General features: G+C 47.1%; 1 protein-coding gene across 1 annotated transcript in view; it reads right to left on the minus strand.

The window, feature by feature from the left end:
- Positions 1 to 255: 255 nt before the first annotated feature.
- NRDE2 (NRDE-2, necessary for RNA interference, domain containing) overlaps positions 256 to 18,941 on the minus strand; it is a 52,672-nt gene continuing 33,986 nt past the window's right edge. Inside the window, exons 9-14 of the mRNA XM_011974313.1 lie at positions 13,695 to 13,870; positions 11,258 to 11,644; positions 9,163 to 10,091; positions 7,312 to 7,450; positions 1,241 to 1,312; positions 256 to 643 (exon numbers count right to left, since the gene is read on the minus strand). Coding sequence (XP_011829703.1) covers positions 518 to 643; positions 1,241 to 1,312; positions 7,312 to 7,450; positions 9,163 to 10,091; positions 11,258 to 11,644; positions 13,695 to 13,870 — 1,829 coding nt within the window. The 3' untranslated portion in view covers positions 256 to 517. The remainder of the gene's footprint in view (positions 644 to 1,240; positions 1,313 to 7,311; positions 7,451 to 9,162; positions 10,092 to 11,257; positions 11,645 to 13,694; positions 13,871 to 18,941) is intronic.

Raw genomic sequence — 18,941 nt, forward strand, 5'->3', positions numbered from 1 at the left:
AGGCATCGTGGGGGTAAACTCAGGGAACTTTCCACACCCTGCGTGCAGGCCAGAACATCAAGCGTTAACTGCGGGTCTGAACACAAGGGTAAAATCTGCTCACCAGCCTGGGGAAAACATCCTAGTGCTGAAAAACCAGCCCTTTATCTCAGAGAGGGCCTGGCAGGGCCACCACGCTGCCAGCGGAGGGGACTCACTCACCATGCAGGGGCCGGTGCTGGCTGCGCACAGAGAGAGAATGAGCAAGGACGCTGCCACACGTCAATCATCATCGGTTTAATGACCCCTTGGCATGACTCTCTGGCTATATACAAATATACACATATTCACATATATAATATGTAAATAGCTTTTGTGTCATTTACACACCCAAAAAGTGTGCAAGATGTGAAGAGGCTGGCAGCCCACATTATTACTATCAAGAAAGAACATCTCAAAAGCCGAGGTCTCCCAACACACACGTTCTCCGCTCACGCCTCCTAGCTCTGCAGGGTGGGCGACTTGACCTTGCTGCTCTCTAATCCTCCAGCAGCAGCTCCAGCTCCTCCAGCGGCAGGCGCACCCGGAGCTCCTTCTCAGTCATCAGGTCCAGGATCTCCTGCATCTCGTCGGGGAAGTACTCCACAGCGTCCAGGTATAACACCTAGGGGCAGGCAGGAAGGCCACCCCCCACTCAGCCTCCACTTCCTGTCAGCCTGGAGGAACTCAGGAAGCAAGGGCCAGGTTCCTGGGGACCCTGCCATCCTGTCGCCCCCCACGGCCCCTGCTCCCCTTGGCTCAGACTTTCTTAACTCGGGCAGCACTGGGCACGTTCAGGAAGGACACCACATTTGCAAAAGCGAGCAAACGCCAAGCGAGGCCTTCTCTTTCAAAAGGGGGCCAGGAATTGCTGGCCGTCACCCTCAGTTTGACTTCTGAGTGTCACCTGACCTGGGCCCCCCAGCCGGGCTGGGACATGATCCCAACTCTTTCGGCATCTGGGCTGAACTCAGCAAATGCTGGGAAACCTGCTACCCACGGCAACACTTCCATGAGCTCCAGCCCCAGGCAGGGCCAGGCTCTGACTCCACAGGGGACAGCTCCACCAGGAAAAGGCTCTGGATGTACCTTGGGACAGGGTATGGCATCCATGAGCTGAGCATCCCCGGTGCCGCGGAGCAGGCCAGGAAGACACTAGCTGGACGGAGCCCTGGCCGGAAGTCTTCGGGAAGCTGGAGACACCATGGCCTTTAACACTTACCTTTGCCCAAGGGCAGTTCTGAAGCGCTTTGTAGAATACACCTTTGCTTCTTTCTTTATTTCCTAAGGAAACCTGGGGTGAGGGGGAGAAAATACACACATGATTCGTTGACACACAGAGGCTAAGGCTACACAAACGCCCCTGGATGACGGGCACAAGCCCCTCAGCTTCAGTGAGCCTGCCTGTGCGGAGAGCCTGTCACCGTCACGGGGGCTGTGGGGTGGGGGCAGGTGCCAGGGAGCACTCTCAGAAGCCACTGCTGTATTGGGGTTGTTTCCTCCCATACAAACGGCCCAAGAGTGTCAACCCTGAACACGTCTGACTTTTTAAAGTCTTGTATCTCCTCCTCTGCTGTGGGCTGTCACGTCTGGGTGTTATAACCGTGCTTGAAACCAAGCAGCGTCGGTGAGATGAGGCTGAAGACCTTATACAAATAGAGAAAATCTTCTACGATACTTATCTTAGAAAACATAGAGAAGATACTTGCTTTAATACTTGCCATTTTCTGAAAACCATCTTTTAGAGAAACGAGGCGGCCAGGACGGTGATCACTACCTTACAAAAGGTGCGAGTTCCATCAGCAATCTCAGCATCACTGTGTGGATATTCAGCACGTGTTCTCGAGATATAAAACCCTCCATCGCGACTCAGCCACACAGCCTCCTTCCCAGCCCAGTGTGGAAGGAGACCCAGCCTGGGACCTCTGCTGACAACAGCCCCTCTCCAGCCCCTCCAAGGAATCACAGCCCACACGGGCAGCTCCACAGGTAGCTGGCTGTGCAGCCAGGAATGGGCACAGGCAGGGCTTGTGGAGCTGAAGTTTCTGTGTTTCCATCCACCCCGTCCTTCAGGCTCCCCTCCCTCAGAAGACTGTTCTAGGGGACACCAACCTTGCCCAGCCAAGCGGCTGGGGCACAGCATCCAGCCCGGGACCAGTGAGGGCTGCGGACCGGCCTCCCAGAAACCTGAACAGTGGCATCCAGGGACTCCAATCTCCAATTTCCATCTCAGGAACTCCATCTACCAAGGATGGCCTCATTCCTTTTTCAATTTTTTTTTTTTCATGGTCTATGTTGCCCAGGCTAGCCTTGAATTCCTGGGCTTGAGCAATCCTCCCACCTCAGTCTCCCAAGTAGCCAGGACTCCATGGCTGGTCCTTCTCAACTGTTAACTCCCACAGTCACAGGGACCGGAACTGTGATAACCTTGCTTCAGGCAAGGCCCAGTCTGTCCCCAGCCTCTGCAAGTGCCATGCACAGGGCCAACTGTGAGGCTCGGAGGACTCCTGAGTGTCCTCCCTGGTGGGAGCCTCCAGTTCTGAGGCTGAGCCTCTGAATTTATAACCAAAGAGCCATTGAGCGCTGTCTTTCCTTCCCATGCCAACATACTTCAGCGTCCTTTCCTAAGATACTGACAAAATTTAAGACTTTTTTTGTCGTTTTTGAAAGAAAGAAGAAGGCCGGGCGCGGTGGCTCAAGCCTGTAATCCCAGCACTTTGGGAGGCCGAGACGGGCGGATCACGAGGTCAGGAGATCGAGACCATCCTGACTAACACGGTGAAACCCCGTCTCTACTAAAAAATACAAAAAACTAGCCGGGTGACGTGGCGGGCGCCTGTAGTCCCAGCTACTCCGGAGGCGGAGGCAGGAGAATGGCGTAAACCCAGGAGGTGGAGCTTGCAGTGAGCTGAGATCCGGCCATTGCACTCCAGCCTGGGTGACAGAGCGAGACTCCGTCTCAAAAAAAAAAAAAAAAAAAAAAAAAAAGAAAGAAGAAAAACTTTATGACTGTACTTTCTCAACCATGCACAGCTAATCCTGGAACCCAACAAATCCAGGTACACAGCTGGCTAGCCTCCATCAGCGCTGGAGACGCCCCTACTGTATGGAGGTATGGAAGGGCTTGACGCCAAGTGAAAGCTTGCTGTGACTATGTGTGGCTTCCGTCCATGATTTCATATTCTGAGACGTGGCCTGTGTGTACCTTTGCCTTCTGACTGGTGCAGAGTCTCAAGGGAGGGAAGAGTTCATGGGCGCTATCTGGCTCTCCTGGTCCTCCTTCCTCACCTTCTGAATTGACAACTGAGACTCCTCATGAAATTCCTAAGTCAGGACTGAAACATAACAGAGGGGGCAACTCTTCTTTGCTGGAGTTCCCACGGTACTGTGTCTGCCACCCCACGGGATTGTGGCCAGGTAAATGTCTCCTCAGGTGGACTGGGAGCATCTCAGGGAACCAACAGGGTCTTTGCTGGGAACCTAAGAAAACAGCTAATGGAGGAGAACTGCCCTGATGGGTCCCCGAGTGAGTGTGTGATTCGGCCAAGGGCAGTCTCCCAGAGGGAAGCGGGAATGGAGACTTCATACAGAGGCCTTTTCCCTCACACGAAGCCCCAAGAACTGAATCTCATACAAACCGTCTGAAGAACTCAGCCAACAAGATGCTGGCCAGGCACGGGGGCTCACGCCTATAATCCCAGCACTTTGGGAGGCTAAGGCAGGCGGGCTGCTCGAGCTCAGTAGTTCAAGACCAGCCTGGGCAACATGGCAAAATGCTGTCTCTACAAAAATACAAAAATTAGCCCAGCACGGTGGCGCGCACCTGTGGTCCCGGCTAAGGTGTGGGGGTTGCTTGAGCTCAGGAGGTTGAAGTTGCAGTGAGCTGAGATTGCGCCACTGCATTCCAGCCTGCGTGACAGAGCAAGACCCTGTCTCAAAAAAACAAAAAATGCTCACGACTCAGACCTGAGCTGGGCCATTAATAATTCTCCCCCGCAGGACCACGGGGGAGACGAGTGACAGTGGCGGGCAGCTGCCTGTCGGCTGCATCACTAATGTCCCAAGTGTCTGAGCTCTCCGTGTAGAGAAGCTATCTGGTTTCTCGTAATCACTTGTTTTGGCATTTGTCTACCTTCTTAGCAGATGTGTGCTGCCTCCCCATGGGGGAAGCAACATCTCTAAGAAAACGAGGAAGCTGAAGGTCTTCAGGCTCTTGCAAATTTTGATTCTCTTTTTTTATCTCCTTATAAACAAATCTGAGCAACTGTTACCTTATACAGCTTTTTAACTAATTTAACAAAACATGACCAACCTTGCCCAAACAAAAAAAGATCCATTTCTATAACGCTCCCTCCTTGTGCTCCTGAGAGAAGACGGACACTCTGCTGAGAGGTTTACTGGTTTATCTCTGATAGAACTCAGGGGGCTTCTTTTCCCTCCCACCAGATCTTGTAAATGATGGCCTTTCAATATATACCAATTCCTGCCAGCTGTCAACAGGATGGAAGAAGTTATACTAGAGGGTAAAAGAAAATCTAATGATTCACAATTCAGAAATGCCACTGTGCCCTTTTTATTTACGACGTCTTTCATCAATCCCATGAAATCAGCTAACTGGCTTATATACTCATAGTTCCTTCTTTACTGTGTAGGCAGACGACCAAATTAAAGGATTTTAAGTATCTTGAAAATAACTGCAATTTTAGCTAAAACAACAAAACAATAAACAAGCCAGGCGCAGTGGCTCACGCCCATAATCTGAACACTTTGGGAGGCTGAGGTGAGTGGACTGCTTGAGCCCAGGAGTTCGAGGCTAGCCTGGGCAACATGTGAGACCCCATCTTTACAAAAAAATAAAAAAAAACAGCCAGGCATGGTGGTGCATGCCTGTAGTCCCAGCTACTCAGGAGGCTGACGTGGGAGGATTGCATGAGCCCAGGAGGTTGAGGCTGCAGTGAGTCGTGACAGTGCCATTGCAGTCCAGCAGCCTGGGCAATAGAGTAAGACCCTATCTCAAAAAAAAAAAAAGAAAAAAAGTTTGGTGGAGAGTGTTAATGTATATGCAAAACAGCGCATTTGAAAGTCTCTCCTACAAGTGAGGTTTTAACCTGCTAAGTTCCAACATTAGTGGAAAATTTTAACTGCTGTTTGTCCAATTCCTTTCCCTCCCATATTCTCCATGGCCAAGAATAAGCTTTAATTCCTTCAAACTCTTTTTTTTTTTTTTTTTTAGACGGAGTTTCGCTCTTGTTGCACAGGCTGGAGTGCAGTGGCGCCATCTCAGCTCACCACAACCTCCGCCTCCCGGGTTCAAGTGATTCTCCTGCCTCAGCCTCCCGAGTAGCTGGGATCACAGGCATGTGCCACCACACCTGGCTAATTTTGTATTTTTAGTAGAGATGGGGTTTCTCCATCTTGGTCAGGCTGGTCTCGAACTCCTTCAAACATTTTTACAGGGAAAAAAAGTGCAAACAAGCAAATACGCTTGCATACATGTTGCAAGAGTGTATGTATGTGCATATGTATAAGCATGCATGTATGTGCACATGTACACAAAAAGGCACAATCGCACAACCAGCCTCACAGCCCTCCTCCAGGGAGCCTTAGCCTTCCCCCTGGCCTGCCAGGCTCTCTTCTCCTGCCTCTTCAGACACTTGCTACCTTCCTCTTGCATGCTGGCCCTAATGTGATTTTTCCTGTGTTAACAAAGTGCTAGGAGCCTGCCCAGATGCCTCAGGAACTGCTATGGGCACTCTGCTCTAATTGGTCCTTAGTTCCAATACTACCTTTCCAAAAAGAGAGAAATTCCCTAAGGGGTCAGATATTTTTTTCAAAGCCAAAAAGCACTTTTTGTCCACAACCCAACCAAACTAGGCTAATGGCAGATTCTTAGTAAAAATATGGTACATTTGCACCTTACCCTGCCTCTACCTGTAAAAGACTGGGCAAGTTAAACTGGCAAATGTGCGAGCTCCACCATTTTAAACATAAAGATGGGTGGAATCTTTATGCTGGGAATATCAGGGAGCATCTGCCCTGCTCCCTCAGCTGAGCAGCCTGATGACAGGAGTGGAGGTTTCACTAAAACCCCGGGCTCCTGACTCTGCTGCCTCAAACTGCCGTCTCTACCAACAGCAGCGTCCTGCCTGCAAGTTTCCAGCTCACACACGAGTCAAACCATAAGAGCAGAGCTTCTGGGTCTGAAGAATAAATGTTAAGAGAAATGCACAAACTTTTGCAGTTTTTTTTTTTTTTTTGAGATGGAGTCTTGCTCTGTGGCCCAGGTTGGAGTGCAGTGGCGCAGTCTTGGCTCACTACAGCCTCTGCCTCCCGGGTTCAAGCGATTCTCCTGCCTCAGCCTCCTGAGTAGCTGGGACTACAGGCGCCTGCCACCACACCCGGCTAATTTTTTGTACTTTTAGTAGAGACGGGGTTTCACCGTGTTAGGCAGGATGGTCTCAATCTCCTGACCTCGTGATCCGCCCACCTCGGCCTCCCAAAGTGCTGAGATTACAGGCGTGAGACAACGTGCCCAGCCGGAAATGTTGATTTTAAAAATTACATTCTAGATTGCATTTTTTTTTTTTTAAAGACAAGGTCTCACTTTGTCACCCAGGCCGGAGTGCAGTGGTGTGATCATAACTCACTGCTACTTCAAACTCCTGGACTCGAGGAATCCTCCTGCCTCAACCTCTGGTGTAGCTGGGACCAAAGGCTCACACCACAATGCCCAGCTAATTTTTAAATTTTTTTGTAGAGATGCAGTATCGCCATCTTGCTTAGGCTGGTCTCGAACTCTTGGGCTCAAGCAATTTTCCTGCTTTGGCCTCCGAAAGTGCTGGGACTACAGCCTGAACCATTGCACCCATCCTGAACCTTTTCTTTTAAAAACAAAACAATCAGGACCTAGAAATTCCTATGAGCAGAATGAAAAAGAATATAGGTCTCTTTCAAAGGAAAGCTCTTAGACCATTTTGCAAGTTGCCAACTTAAGTCAACTTAGAGAAACCCACATTAAATCCTATTGCACTCAATAGCCTAGTAACTACTCTTCAACTTCGTTCTACCAAATATTTTGAGGAGATGGACCACTTGCAACCTCTTCCCAAGTCCTGAGAGATCTGACATTATCCCATCAGGATTTCTTAGAGATTCACCAATGCCAAGAAGATGAGAGTGAAATATGGCCTCCCAGCTCTCCCGGGCAGGGGCTTCTGGACAGCCGTACTTTCTCATTAATGAAGGAAGAGGTAGAGCTCTGCATGAACACAAAACATCTCAATATTTTCTTACCAGAAAGTTCAAATACATCCTCCACAGCAAGGGGCACTGGCTGCCACTGTCGCTGCGCATGGCGTTTTCAAACAGGGCTTGGATCCGATGCGTTAAGCCGGTCTCAGGAATTGTGGCGTGGATCTCTCTACCGTCTAACCTGCAAGACAAAGGCTCATGTGACTCTGACACAGTTCTCTCATCCTACATCACAGGAGGGAGAGATGCCTTAGTGATGACAAGTGTCAGCAACAGCCAGATCAGAGACAGTCAGGGAAGAGATGTCCCTCAGGCACAGGGTGCTGTGCACAGGGCTTCTCCAAGGCCAGGAGAAGGCACAGGCAAGAGTTCTGTGGTTTCTACACCACACCAAGTCTGTCTTGAAGTCACACCAAAACCCCCCCGCCCGTTTTCTAAAGAAAGCTACCCTTTGCCAGGCACAGTGGCTCACGCCTATAATCCCAGCACTTCAGGAGGCTGAGGTGGGTAGATCATGAGGTCAGTAGTTCAAGGCCAGCCTGGCCAATATGGTGAAACCTCGTCTCTACTAAAAATACAAAATTTAGCAGGTGCCTATAGTCCCAGCTACTCAGGAGGCTGAGGCTGGAGAATCGCTTGAACCCGGGAGGCGGAGGTTGCAGTGAGCTGAGATCACGTCACTGCATTCCAGCCTGGGCAACAGAGTGAGACTCCATCTGAAAAAAAAAAAAGAAAGAAAAGAAAGAAAGCAAGCTACCCTTTAATCAGCAGAATGCAAATTCTACTTTACAGGAAGAAAAGACCTTTTGATTTATAGTAGAGAAAGCAAGGCTCACATGGAGTGAACAAAATCCCAATGAAGGAATAAAAAACAAGTGAAATATTATTCAAAGACAGTTTTGGCTAATTTATAAGGTCAGAGTGAAGCAACAGCAAAGATTCTGGGAAAACAATGATGCCTAAGCTAATGTGTCCCCCAGATTAACATTTAACCTTTAGAGAGAAAATACTGGATCAGGCCGGATGCCATGCCTCCCTCCTGTAATCCCAGCACTTTGGAAGGCTGAGATGGGAGGACCACTTAAGCTCAGGAGATGGAGACCAGCCTGTGCAACATGGCAAAACCCCATCTCTACAAAAAATAAAAAATAAAAAAATTAGCCAGGCGTGGTGGTGCCTGTAGTCCCAGCTACCGGGGAGGCTGAGGTGGGAGGATCACTTGAGCCCAGGAGGTCAAGGCTGCCGTGAGCTGAGACTGCACCACTGCACTCCAGCCTGAGCGACAGAGTGAGACCCTGTCTCAAAAGAAAAGAAAACAAAGAAAATATCGTATCGAAGATGGTATTTAAACATGACAGTGCTGTCACTAAGAATGCCGACAAAAGCTCCCAGTCGTTACACACTTTGTGCCAAGCACTTACCTCACTGACCCCTCAGAGAGACCCCATGACGTAGCTTCTTCATGCCCATTTGACAGCGAGGGAGCTATGAGAGGGGAAGCGGCCTGCTCGAGTCACCCAGCCGAGAAGAGCTGGCACTGGAATCCAGAGCTGCCGCCCAGCCCCTGTGCTGTCAGCCATCAGGCTTCCGTGACGGCTTCTCAGCATTCCCGTGGTCTGACGGCCACCACCCATGCACACAGAAGCAACATTCACACTCCCGAGAAGCACACCCAGGCGACCGCCACCAACCCCTCTCCTGAGAGGCGCCACTACTTTGTGACTCGATCACCTTTCAAACCATTTTTCTACGACACCTACAGCCCCACAGCAGGTGTTCCGGGCACCGTGCCGTGTTCATCCCTGTATTCCTGAGACCCGGCAAGGTGGGGGGAACACAGCAAGCATTTCATAAACATTGGCGGGGCACACGAACAGGACGGTCTGGAATTACCTCTGGACAGTTTCCACCAGTCTCTTCCTCAGTTTCTCAGCTTCAATTGCAAACAACCAAGGCTCCAAGGCTTTGGCAGACCTGGTGATTGTGTCAAAAAATCTCCTGGTCTTGCTGGCACTGTGGGACTTATTCTGAATCTGTACATAGGACCTCCAAAGAACCTGGTTGCCCGGATACAACTTTAAAGCCTGTGAGAGCGCCTCTCGCAGAGGGGCCAGCGGGTAAACACTCACTTTCATGTGGAACCTCAGCAGGCTCGTGTGCATCAGTGTGATGGCTTCGAGAACACTGGTCCAACTCTGGGAGCTGGCACTGTCCCCCTCGCCAGAGCCTTCTGGGAAAACATAACTGTTCAGTTTTGCAAATACCTGTTCGTATATCCGCACAGCAGCATCAATCCCTGTGGTCAAATACTGGAAGAGCATGAAGCATTTAGCCAAGCTAATTAGGCGGCTACAGGAATCGGTGGGAGCTGGATCGGAGACACAACTGTCACCCAAACAGTCCTGCAGCGCGTGCTCATAAGCCTTTCGTGCTTTCAAAATGTGAACAGCCAACACCTGTCCAGTGTAGGGCCCACAGGGGCTGCTCTCAGTCAGCTTGGTTAATATGTGAACAGCTCGGGCCGTGGCAGCCCCTCTCACTTCCGGTGACAGCTCCACCTCCAGCTCAGCATAGAGCAGACTGAGCTCACAGAGGTCGGAGTCTTTCAGTTCTCTGCTTCCTGCCATGCCGAGTGCTGTGTCAAAAACTTTTCTGGCATCCTCCGTGTTGCCAAGCAACCACTCTAGATGTGCATACTGCTTCCAGAGGCAAAAGTTGTTGCGGTTTTCTGGCTCCTTAAGGAGATTCTTGGCTAGTTTTTTGCAGTTCTTCCCTTGTGACTTTAATCTCTTCTTGTTTTTAGTGTGCAGACACCAAATTACCTACAGGGAAAAAGAGAAGAATGACCCCAGGCGCTCTGTAATTAAGACGTCCTCTGCTGCCAATGGTAGAAAGCACTGACAGGGAAAAAGGCGTCTATACTTCCCCCTTTATCACGGGTCTGGTAAACACTGAGGCTCTCTAAGCTGGAAAAGAAATGAGGATTTTTACCAGGGCCATAACTGCCCAAATTTACAATCCAGGGTTCCAGCTGAAATCTCTATAAACAAGGCTGATACCTACAAATGTTCTTCTCCAAAGAGATGTGGCCACAACATTTTAACATACTATTTCAATACGACCTGGTGTGTGTAATCTGTAGTTAAAGCTTCAGAACTTGGGTGCTAAGAGAGCCAATACTAACTGTGGCCAGCAGAGGACAGAACAGCTGACTCAGACTCATTCCTAGCAGAAAGAGGAGGGTAAGTATTATAAGTAGCTTATCTTTTATTTATTTATTTATTGAGATGGAGTCTCACTCTGTCACCCAGGCTGGAGTGCAATGGTGTGATCTCAGCTCTCAGCAACCCCCACCTCCCAGGTTCAAGGGATTCTCCTACCTCAGCCTCCTGAGTAGCTGGGATTACAGGCATGTACCACCACACCCAGCGAATTTTTGCATTTTTAGTAGAGACGAGGTTTTGCCATGTTGGCCAGGCTGGTCTCGAACTCCTGACCTCAGGTGATCCGCCCGCCTCGGCCTCCCAGAGTGCTGGGATTATAGGTGTGAGCCACCCCGCCTCGGGCTCCCAGAGTGCTGGGATTATAGGCGTGAACCACCCCACCTCGGCCTCCCAGAGTGCTGGGATTATAGGTGTGAGCCATCGCGCCCGAAGCTTATCTATTTTAATAAACCCCTGAGTACTCTGACGCTGCTTTAAAACTGTTCTCAGCACTCACTGCTCATATATGGATGGGGACCAGGTAGTGCAAGATAATACAATAAACAGCTCGAGAGTCACTGAGGTAGCCTGACTCATTCCTGTCTCACTCCTCTTCGCTGCGGCCCCTCAGAAGGGCAAACACACACAAGGTGCCTTCAGGGTCACTGGAGGAGGCGGCGCTGGGGCATATTCCAGGGAGAGCACTCAGAGGCTTACAATCCCGTTTATAAACACTGACATGAAATGAAAAGTCCCCAGATACAGGAGGACGAGTCTGGAATTACCTTTGCAATCTCATACTGTAACCAGGAGAAGCAGAGCTGGGACTTCTCTTTGCCTGAAAACAAAGGCATGACAAGGTGGAAGACATTGCGGATGAACTCCTCGCCCTCTCGGTTCTGACCCCTGGTCCAGCGAGGACAGCCCAACCGATCCATGCGGCCAACACAGCTAGCCCCGGAAAACGAGGGGTTGAAAAAAGTCAAGGGCTTTTCATCATAAAGTCCATTATCAAAGATGCTGTTCTCATCCATAGCCAGATAAAGACAGGAGGCTGGAGGAGTAAGGCCAGAAGGCACACCCAAGAACTGCAGGAAGGCCTCCACCAGCTGGAACTGAAGATTGTGGCTGGAAAGTCTGATCAAAGACTGCCCAATATCATCAAACAACACCTGCAACAAAGGCAAAAGAAAGCGACCCATGTCACAAAACCAAACCTGCACATTTTTCACAGTTCTCTTTATGTGCATGTACTAATGGTTCAACATTATTCAAATTAAATTCGTTTTAAATAGACAGAAGCTTAGCTCTCTGTTAGCAAAAGCCAGAGGCCTCTCAAGGAGCCTGGACAGCTGGAGAATAACTGTTAGGCAGCCCTGTGGTGCCATTAACATTTCCACACATGGGAAAGCCTGGGAAGGAGAGAAGGCATGAACAGGTTTAAGCCAGAAGCTTTCAAAGTATCCTGATGGATTTGTAGAAAATCTAGAAACATGCTCACTTCTGAAAGTGTATATAATTGCTTTTGTACTTTGATAATGCATGATGGTGAAAAATTTTTATTGTACGATGGAAGATAAGAACTTTACTATTTGTGGTTTCCTTGTATAAAATTGCTCCAAGAAATGAAAAATATGCTCAAAACTAGAAAAACAGACTCAAGGTAAGAAGGAACCTACAGGAGCAATGGAGCATGTTAAAAGCAATTATAAGAGCTTAATACTAACTGTAAATGTCTGTAGCTGAGTTCATGTAATAATTTAAAAACATAAGGCCAAGGAGGCCACCTTTTGTGTCCTGGTGCTGCTTATCTGACTGGTCTTTGTGGCTCTCAGGAGAGGAAATCATAACATAAGCACAATAAACTAGAGTATGTGGGATTCAATCAAAACCATCAATTAATCAGAAAGCTGCTTCTCTATGTTAAAAATAAATTAGAAAGCTTTTCTCCCCCAGGCTTTGATTACAGAAAAAGCTAAATGGCAAGAAACTGCTCGCAGCAGCAGTCTGCTCCAGAAATCTGCTTCCAGGAGACTGCTGGGACTCCAAGCCTTGAGAAACGACTTCCAGAAGGGTGGCTGTGAACTCTACCAGAAAGATTCCACTGTTCTGCAGACATTCAGCTTCAGCGAGGCAACAGGCCTCACAGGCAGTCCCCTCTCCAAGACCTCCAGTGAGCTGAGGCTTCCCTAGAAGCTGGCCCCTCCTTCCTCCAGAGATCACCTCTGTCTCTATCCCCACTTCTCTGTGTCCTCACTCCAGTCTGGCCACCCCATTCCCCACTCCTCAAACGCTCCTGGCACTCTGGGGCCTTCACCTGTGCTGATCCCTCTGCCCAGAGCAGACACTCTGTCATCAAACAAATATTCCTTCCGCATCCAAGAGGATTCACTGAGCGCTCACCACAGGACGAATGCTGTTCTAGGCACTGACATCACAGCAGTAAACAAAGGGGATAAACTCCTTGCCTTCAGGGTACCTCATTTGTAGAAAAGGTTACAGAGCTCCAAGACACAGAGTTGGTATCTTGTGAAACTGGATCAATTCCAGGTATCAAGATAGCATTTCTTCATTTTAATTTAAAACCTCCAGAGCTGCTGGCCAGTAAACATGGGGCAGCATGTAGCAAGTCACATGGTAACAGTAAATGAGATAACACAGGTGAAGTGCCTGGCACGCCACAGGGATTCAATAAATGCTAGTTTCTTCTTCTGCAAGACACGCTGATGCCAACTGTCCAACAAGGACCCTACAGCCAGTCCCTCTTGTCTTCTAGAGTTCAGTCTGTATCTGCTACAGCTTCACGGACCCAAGAGTGGGGTGGGGAAAGTGGACACAAGGAAAGAATCTAGGACGGTGATTACGAGTTTTTTGAATAATCTGTATGTATGCCACAGGGTTCCACATGAAAAATTCACTGAATGACCCGGAAGTCAATCTCCAGAGGGGTGACCACAAGGGCCCATCCACCTACTAGGGGACAGGAGCTCTCTGGTCAAGCGCCTATATGCTTCCTCATCACCAGCAGCCAAGGAAATTCTACACTGATATCCAGCAGGAAGGAAGTTTCACAGATGAGAACAGGAACAGGTTACCATCTCCTAAGCTAGCCAACTGCTAAGAGAGCTCCAGAGGCCTCCTTTCAGATAACCAAAGTGCACGGGAATGGAAAGCAGGCAGAGGCCCCCGGTCAGCTTCCTGCCTGGGGCGGAAGATACATGCCTGTCTCTCGGGATCCTCACAGTCTTCCTCAGTTTGCTTCTTGGTCTTATCAGGGCGCCAGGGCCGCCAGTGCCTCTGGTCTCGGGAACGCTCAGCAGCAAGCCAGATCTGCCACCGGGGCAGAGTCTTATCTTTTATTTCCTGGTCATCCTCTTCTGGTTCATCGTCATCTTCATCTAGACAAGAATGAGACTTCTTCACCTCATCAGCAAAGAAAACCACCATCGCCACTCTATCAGCCTGCTATGTCAGGGATAGCTGGGCACCCGCAATGCCAAGATGTGTAAGAGCCATGCCAGCCTCCCAGGATACTCAGTGGCATTTAGGACCTCCCTTGTAATCAGTCAAGTCCTCAGGAAACCATGGAAGACAAGGTGATAAAATCAAATTATTTTTAATAGTATAGTGATTAGAATGGAAATGACACAGACTCTAGAACAGTACTGTTTAGCAGAATGCTCTGTGATGATGAAAATGCCATATATATCTGCATTAACGGGGTAGCCACATGTGACTCACTGGGCACGTGAGATGTAGCTAGTAAAGGAACTGAATTCCTTTTTTTTGAGACGGAGTCTCGCTCTTGTCGCCCAGGCTGGAGTGCAGTGGCGCAATCTCGGATCACTGCAACCTCCGCCTCCCGAGTTCAAGCAATTCTGCCTTAGCCTCCTGAGTAGCTGAGATTACAGGTATGTGCCATCACACCTGGCTAATTTTTTTGTATTTAGTAGAGACGGGGTTTCACCACGTTGGTCAGGCTGGTTTCAAACTCCTGACCTCAGGTGATCCACCTGCCTTGGCTCCCAAAGTGTTGGGATTACAGGTGTGAGTCACCACACCTGGCCTGAATTCTTAATTTTATTTATTTTTAAATAGTCACATGTGGCTAGAGGTTACTATATTGGACAACATAGTTTTAGAGTGCTAAATGACATTTAATGATGGTACTAGTTTAGATTTTCTTAAGCCATCAGAATTTTTAGCCAGGGACCTTGTAATTAATTATGACCTGTGCTCACTAGAGCTTGCCTTTAAAAAAGCCAAATCAGGATCTCCAATAATTTATTTCACTTTGTTTCCTAACTCTGAACGTGCAGAATGGAAGAGGAGGAAAGCCAGTGTCATCTGTAAAGTTCAAAGTTAAAAAATAAAGAAGGTGTATAAATGGTATGGCCACACAGGAAATCATTTTGGCTGTTTCTTACAAAACTAAACACACACTTAGCATAACTGCACTCTTGGGCACTGATCCCAGATAAATGAAAACCCATGTTTACACAAAAACCTATATGCTAATGCTCAGAAACAGCTTTATGCATAATCGCCCACACCTGGAAACAATCCAAACATCCTTCAGTAGGTTGAACAGTTAAGCTGTGGTCTATTTACACAGTGGAATACTACTCAGCAATAAACATGAACTACTGATATATGCAACAATTTGTATGTATCTCAGGGAAATTATGCTAAGCTAAAAAAGCCAATCTCAAAAAGTTACACAAAAAAACAACTGTTCCCAGGGATGCGGACAAATCGGAACCCTGGTGCCCTGCTGCTGGGAATGTAAAATGGTGCAGCTACCGTCTGCTGCATGGAAAACAGCACGGCATACTAGACACAGGATTATCGTATGAGGCAATTCCACTGCTGAGTATCTACCCAGGAGAACTGAAAGCAGAGACTCAAACAGATAGTGTACACCCATGTTCAGAGCAGCATTATTCACAACGGCCCAGAGGTGGAAGCAACCAAAGTGTTCACTGACAAATGAATGGCTAAACAAAATGTGGTGTATACACACAGTGGAGAAGTGTTCGGCTTTAAAAAGGAAGCAAATCCTGGTGCAACATGGATGAACCCTGACAACACTGTGCTAAGTGGAATCAGCCAGTCACAGAAGGTCAACTACTGTATGATTCCACATCTACCGGGCTCCTAAAGTAGTCACATTCATAGAGACACAAAGTAGAACGATGACTGCTGGGGCCTGAGGGGAGCGAGAAATGAGGAATTTGTCTTTAATGGGTACAGAATTGGGGAGGATGAAAAAGTTGTGGAGGTCGATAGAGGTGATGGTTGCATGGCAGTGTGAAGGTACTTAATGTCACTCAACTGTATACTTAAAAATGATCAATTTTATCATATATATTTTACAACTAAAACAATTTTGTTAATCAGTTATATACCTTATGATTCCATTTATATAACCTTCATGAGATAACAGAAAACACACAGAGAACAGATTAGTGGTTCCCAGGAGTTAGGGAGGGGAAGGGGCAGATGTGGCTAAGAAAGGATAGCGCGAGGGAGCCTTGCAGTGGTCAAACAGTTCTGTATCTTGACTGCGGTAGTGATTACACAAAGCCACACACGTGATAGAAACTGCCTGGTACTATAGAAACACACACACAAATGAATGCATGTAAAATGGTGAAATGTGAATCAACTCTGCAGATTGTACCAATGTCGTTCCCTGGTTCTGACACTGTACTGTGGTACCACCACTGGAAGGAACTGGGTGAAGGGTGCACAAAACCTCTTGGTACATTTTTTCTACTTCTTGTGACTCTATACTATTTCAAAATAAAATATTTTTAAAAATGTAAATGCATAATGTGTATCTATAGTATATTATATATTGTATATATTAGCATTATATATAGTATATATTAGCATAATGTATATATTAGCATAATGTATATATTAGCATTCTATTATTCCACCAATATTCTGCCTAAATGCTCTTCTGAGTTTCTCAGAGAAGAAAACTAAATTTATTTATCACTTTCTTCTAAAGATCTATGTTTAAGGTATCCTTTAATCACTCTGAAAAACTCTTATAAGAGATACTACCTTTGTGAGTCATACATCAGACTTAGATACCTGAATTTACTACATGAAAGACTCAAAAGATTACATGGCTTTGGACAGACATTCATGTATAACAATTACATAGTAACAGAGAGTGAGGGCAAGAGAGAAGAAACATGCTATGAAAAATGCTCGACTGCCTGATGTAATCAACTACCCTTTAAACGCTAACCTTTCAGGATGAATAAGAGAAGTTAAAAATACAATAAAAACAAAAACTGCTATTAATTAGGTTTGCTGGAATCAAGAAAATTTTCAGCCTTTCTTTTGACCCTCCTAGTTTTTTGGAGGACTTCCACTAAATTCATTAGAAAGAAATTCATAAATTCAGCAGAAGTTTCTCCACAATGGAAATGTGTGAGAAGCTTGCAGAGAATGTAAATACCAACACAAGTCTCTAACCTGATGCTAAAAGTCAAGGTTTTGGTATTAATTTGCATTCCCTTTTGGAGAAAACTAACTTTACACCTGATTTTAAGTGACCATTAGACATCTGGAAACTTATCACAGAAGTAAAATTAGTCTGTGGACACTGCTATGCAAACTTTATTGTCACAGAAATGCAGAACACAGCAAACTGTGTAACAGATACTATGCATTATAATGGGCTCGCTCTCTAACAAAAACCAAACAAAACCAAAACAACAAAAAACTAAGCCTAAAAACACAGACCTATGCTAAGTCAGTCACTCAGAGAGGAGAGTTACTAATCAGACTTCCGTGTTTTGGCCCTTGCTTATGCAGTCTTGCAGACTCAGTGGCTGAGTGCAGTACCTACTTCCGTTTCATGCAGGCTGTTTTTCTTCATACGTAAAACCACTGGTCAGCCTGATGAATAGTTCTCATTCTTTTTGGAAAAGAACACTCCAGGGAAATCTAAACAGCTGAGACTCTGATAGCCCCAAGTGAGGCATGATCACTGCCTGACAGCACTGCCCAGAGGAGAGTTATCCGAAAACACCTGAAGGGCCCTCTTGCTTCTTCGTGGTAACAGAGATGCTCCCTGGCCCAGAGCTCTGAACTGTCATGCAAGACAATGCCTAATCCAAAGTCTTCATGGTGCAAATGAATAAACAAAGAAAGGCCACACCTGTGGAAAGAGGCTCACTGAGCCTAGGCAGGGAGCCAGTCTCCTGAGTCCTTGTCCATCCCTCTTTCCCTATGGAACTTTCGACGAAACCATCTGCCTGGCAGATCTCTCTGCTGGAACTGCCTTTCAGGGAGTGAAGCAGTTCCTGAATGTCTAAGAGTTGTGCTGTCCAATACATTGCCATTAATATGTGGCTATCAAGCACTTGAAAAGTAGCTAATCTGGGCTGGGTGTGGTGACTCACATCGGTAATTCCAGCACTTTGGGAGGCAGAGATGGGTGGATTACTTGAGGTCAGGGGTTCGAGACCAGCCTGGACCAACATAGTGAAACCCTGTCTCTACTAAAAATACAAAACTAGGTGGGCATGGTGGTGCATGCCTGTAATCCCAGCTACTTGGGAGGCTGAGGCACAAGAATCCCTTGAACCTGGGAGGCAGAGGTTGCAGTGAGCCAAGATCGACCCACTACATTCCAGCCTGGGCGACAGACCAAGACTCTGTCTCAAAAAAAAAAAAAAAAAAAAGTAGCTAGTCTGCACTGAGATTTGCTAAAAGTGTAAAATACACACCAGATTTCAAAGAGTACTAAAAAGAGAATGCAAAATACCTAGTTAATAATTTTTTTTCCTTTTAAAGCATGCAATTGGCATCTGAATCTCTGGTTAATAATTTTAAAATATTGATTACATGCTGAAATGCTTTGATATACTAGGTTAAGTAAAATACACTATCAAAATTAACATCATCTGTTCCTTTTTACTTTTTTAATGTGGCCACTAGAAAATCTGAAATTACACAAGAGGCTCACATTATATTTATACTGGGCAGCTCTATGTTAGAGTATAAATCTGGAAAAGTATTTTGGGGTCATTTAGAATGACAGTTATGTAAATGCTAGGTAATAATTACTTTACCGTAGTCCTAAAAGGTATTTTTCAAAGTATCTGTTGGTCTGTACATTCACAGGATAACAAAAAGACTGTCTGAAATACACACTAAAAAAGAATGGGGTTGGGCGTGGTGGCTCACATCTGTAATCCTAGCACTTTGGGAGGCCAAGGTGGGCAGATCATTGGAGGTCAGGTGTTTGAGACCAGAGAGACCAGCCTGGCCAACATGGAGACCCTATCTCTACCAAAAATACAAAAATTAGCTGGGCGTGGTGGCAGGTGCCTGGAATCCCGGCTACTCAGGAGTCTGACGCATGAGAACTGCTTGAACCCAGGAGGCAGAGGCTGCAGTGAACCAAGATCGTGCCACTGCACTCCAGCCTGGGTGACAGAG

This window comes from Mandrillus leucophaeus, unplaced genomic scaffold, assembly GCF_000951045.1.
Source record: "Mandrillus leucophaeus isolate KB7577 unplaced genomic scaffold, Mleu.le_1.0 Scaffold144, whole genome shotgun sequence".
NCBI lineage: Eukaryota > Metazoa > Chordata > Mammalia > Primates > Cercopithecidae > Mandrillus > Mandrillus leucophaeus.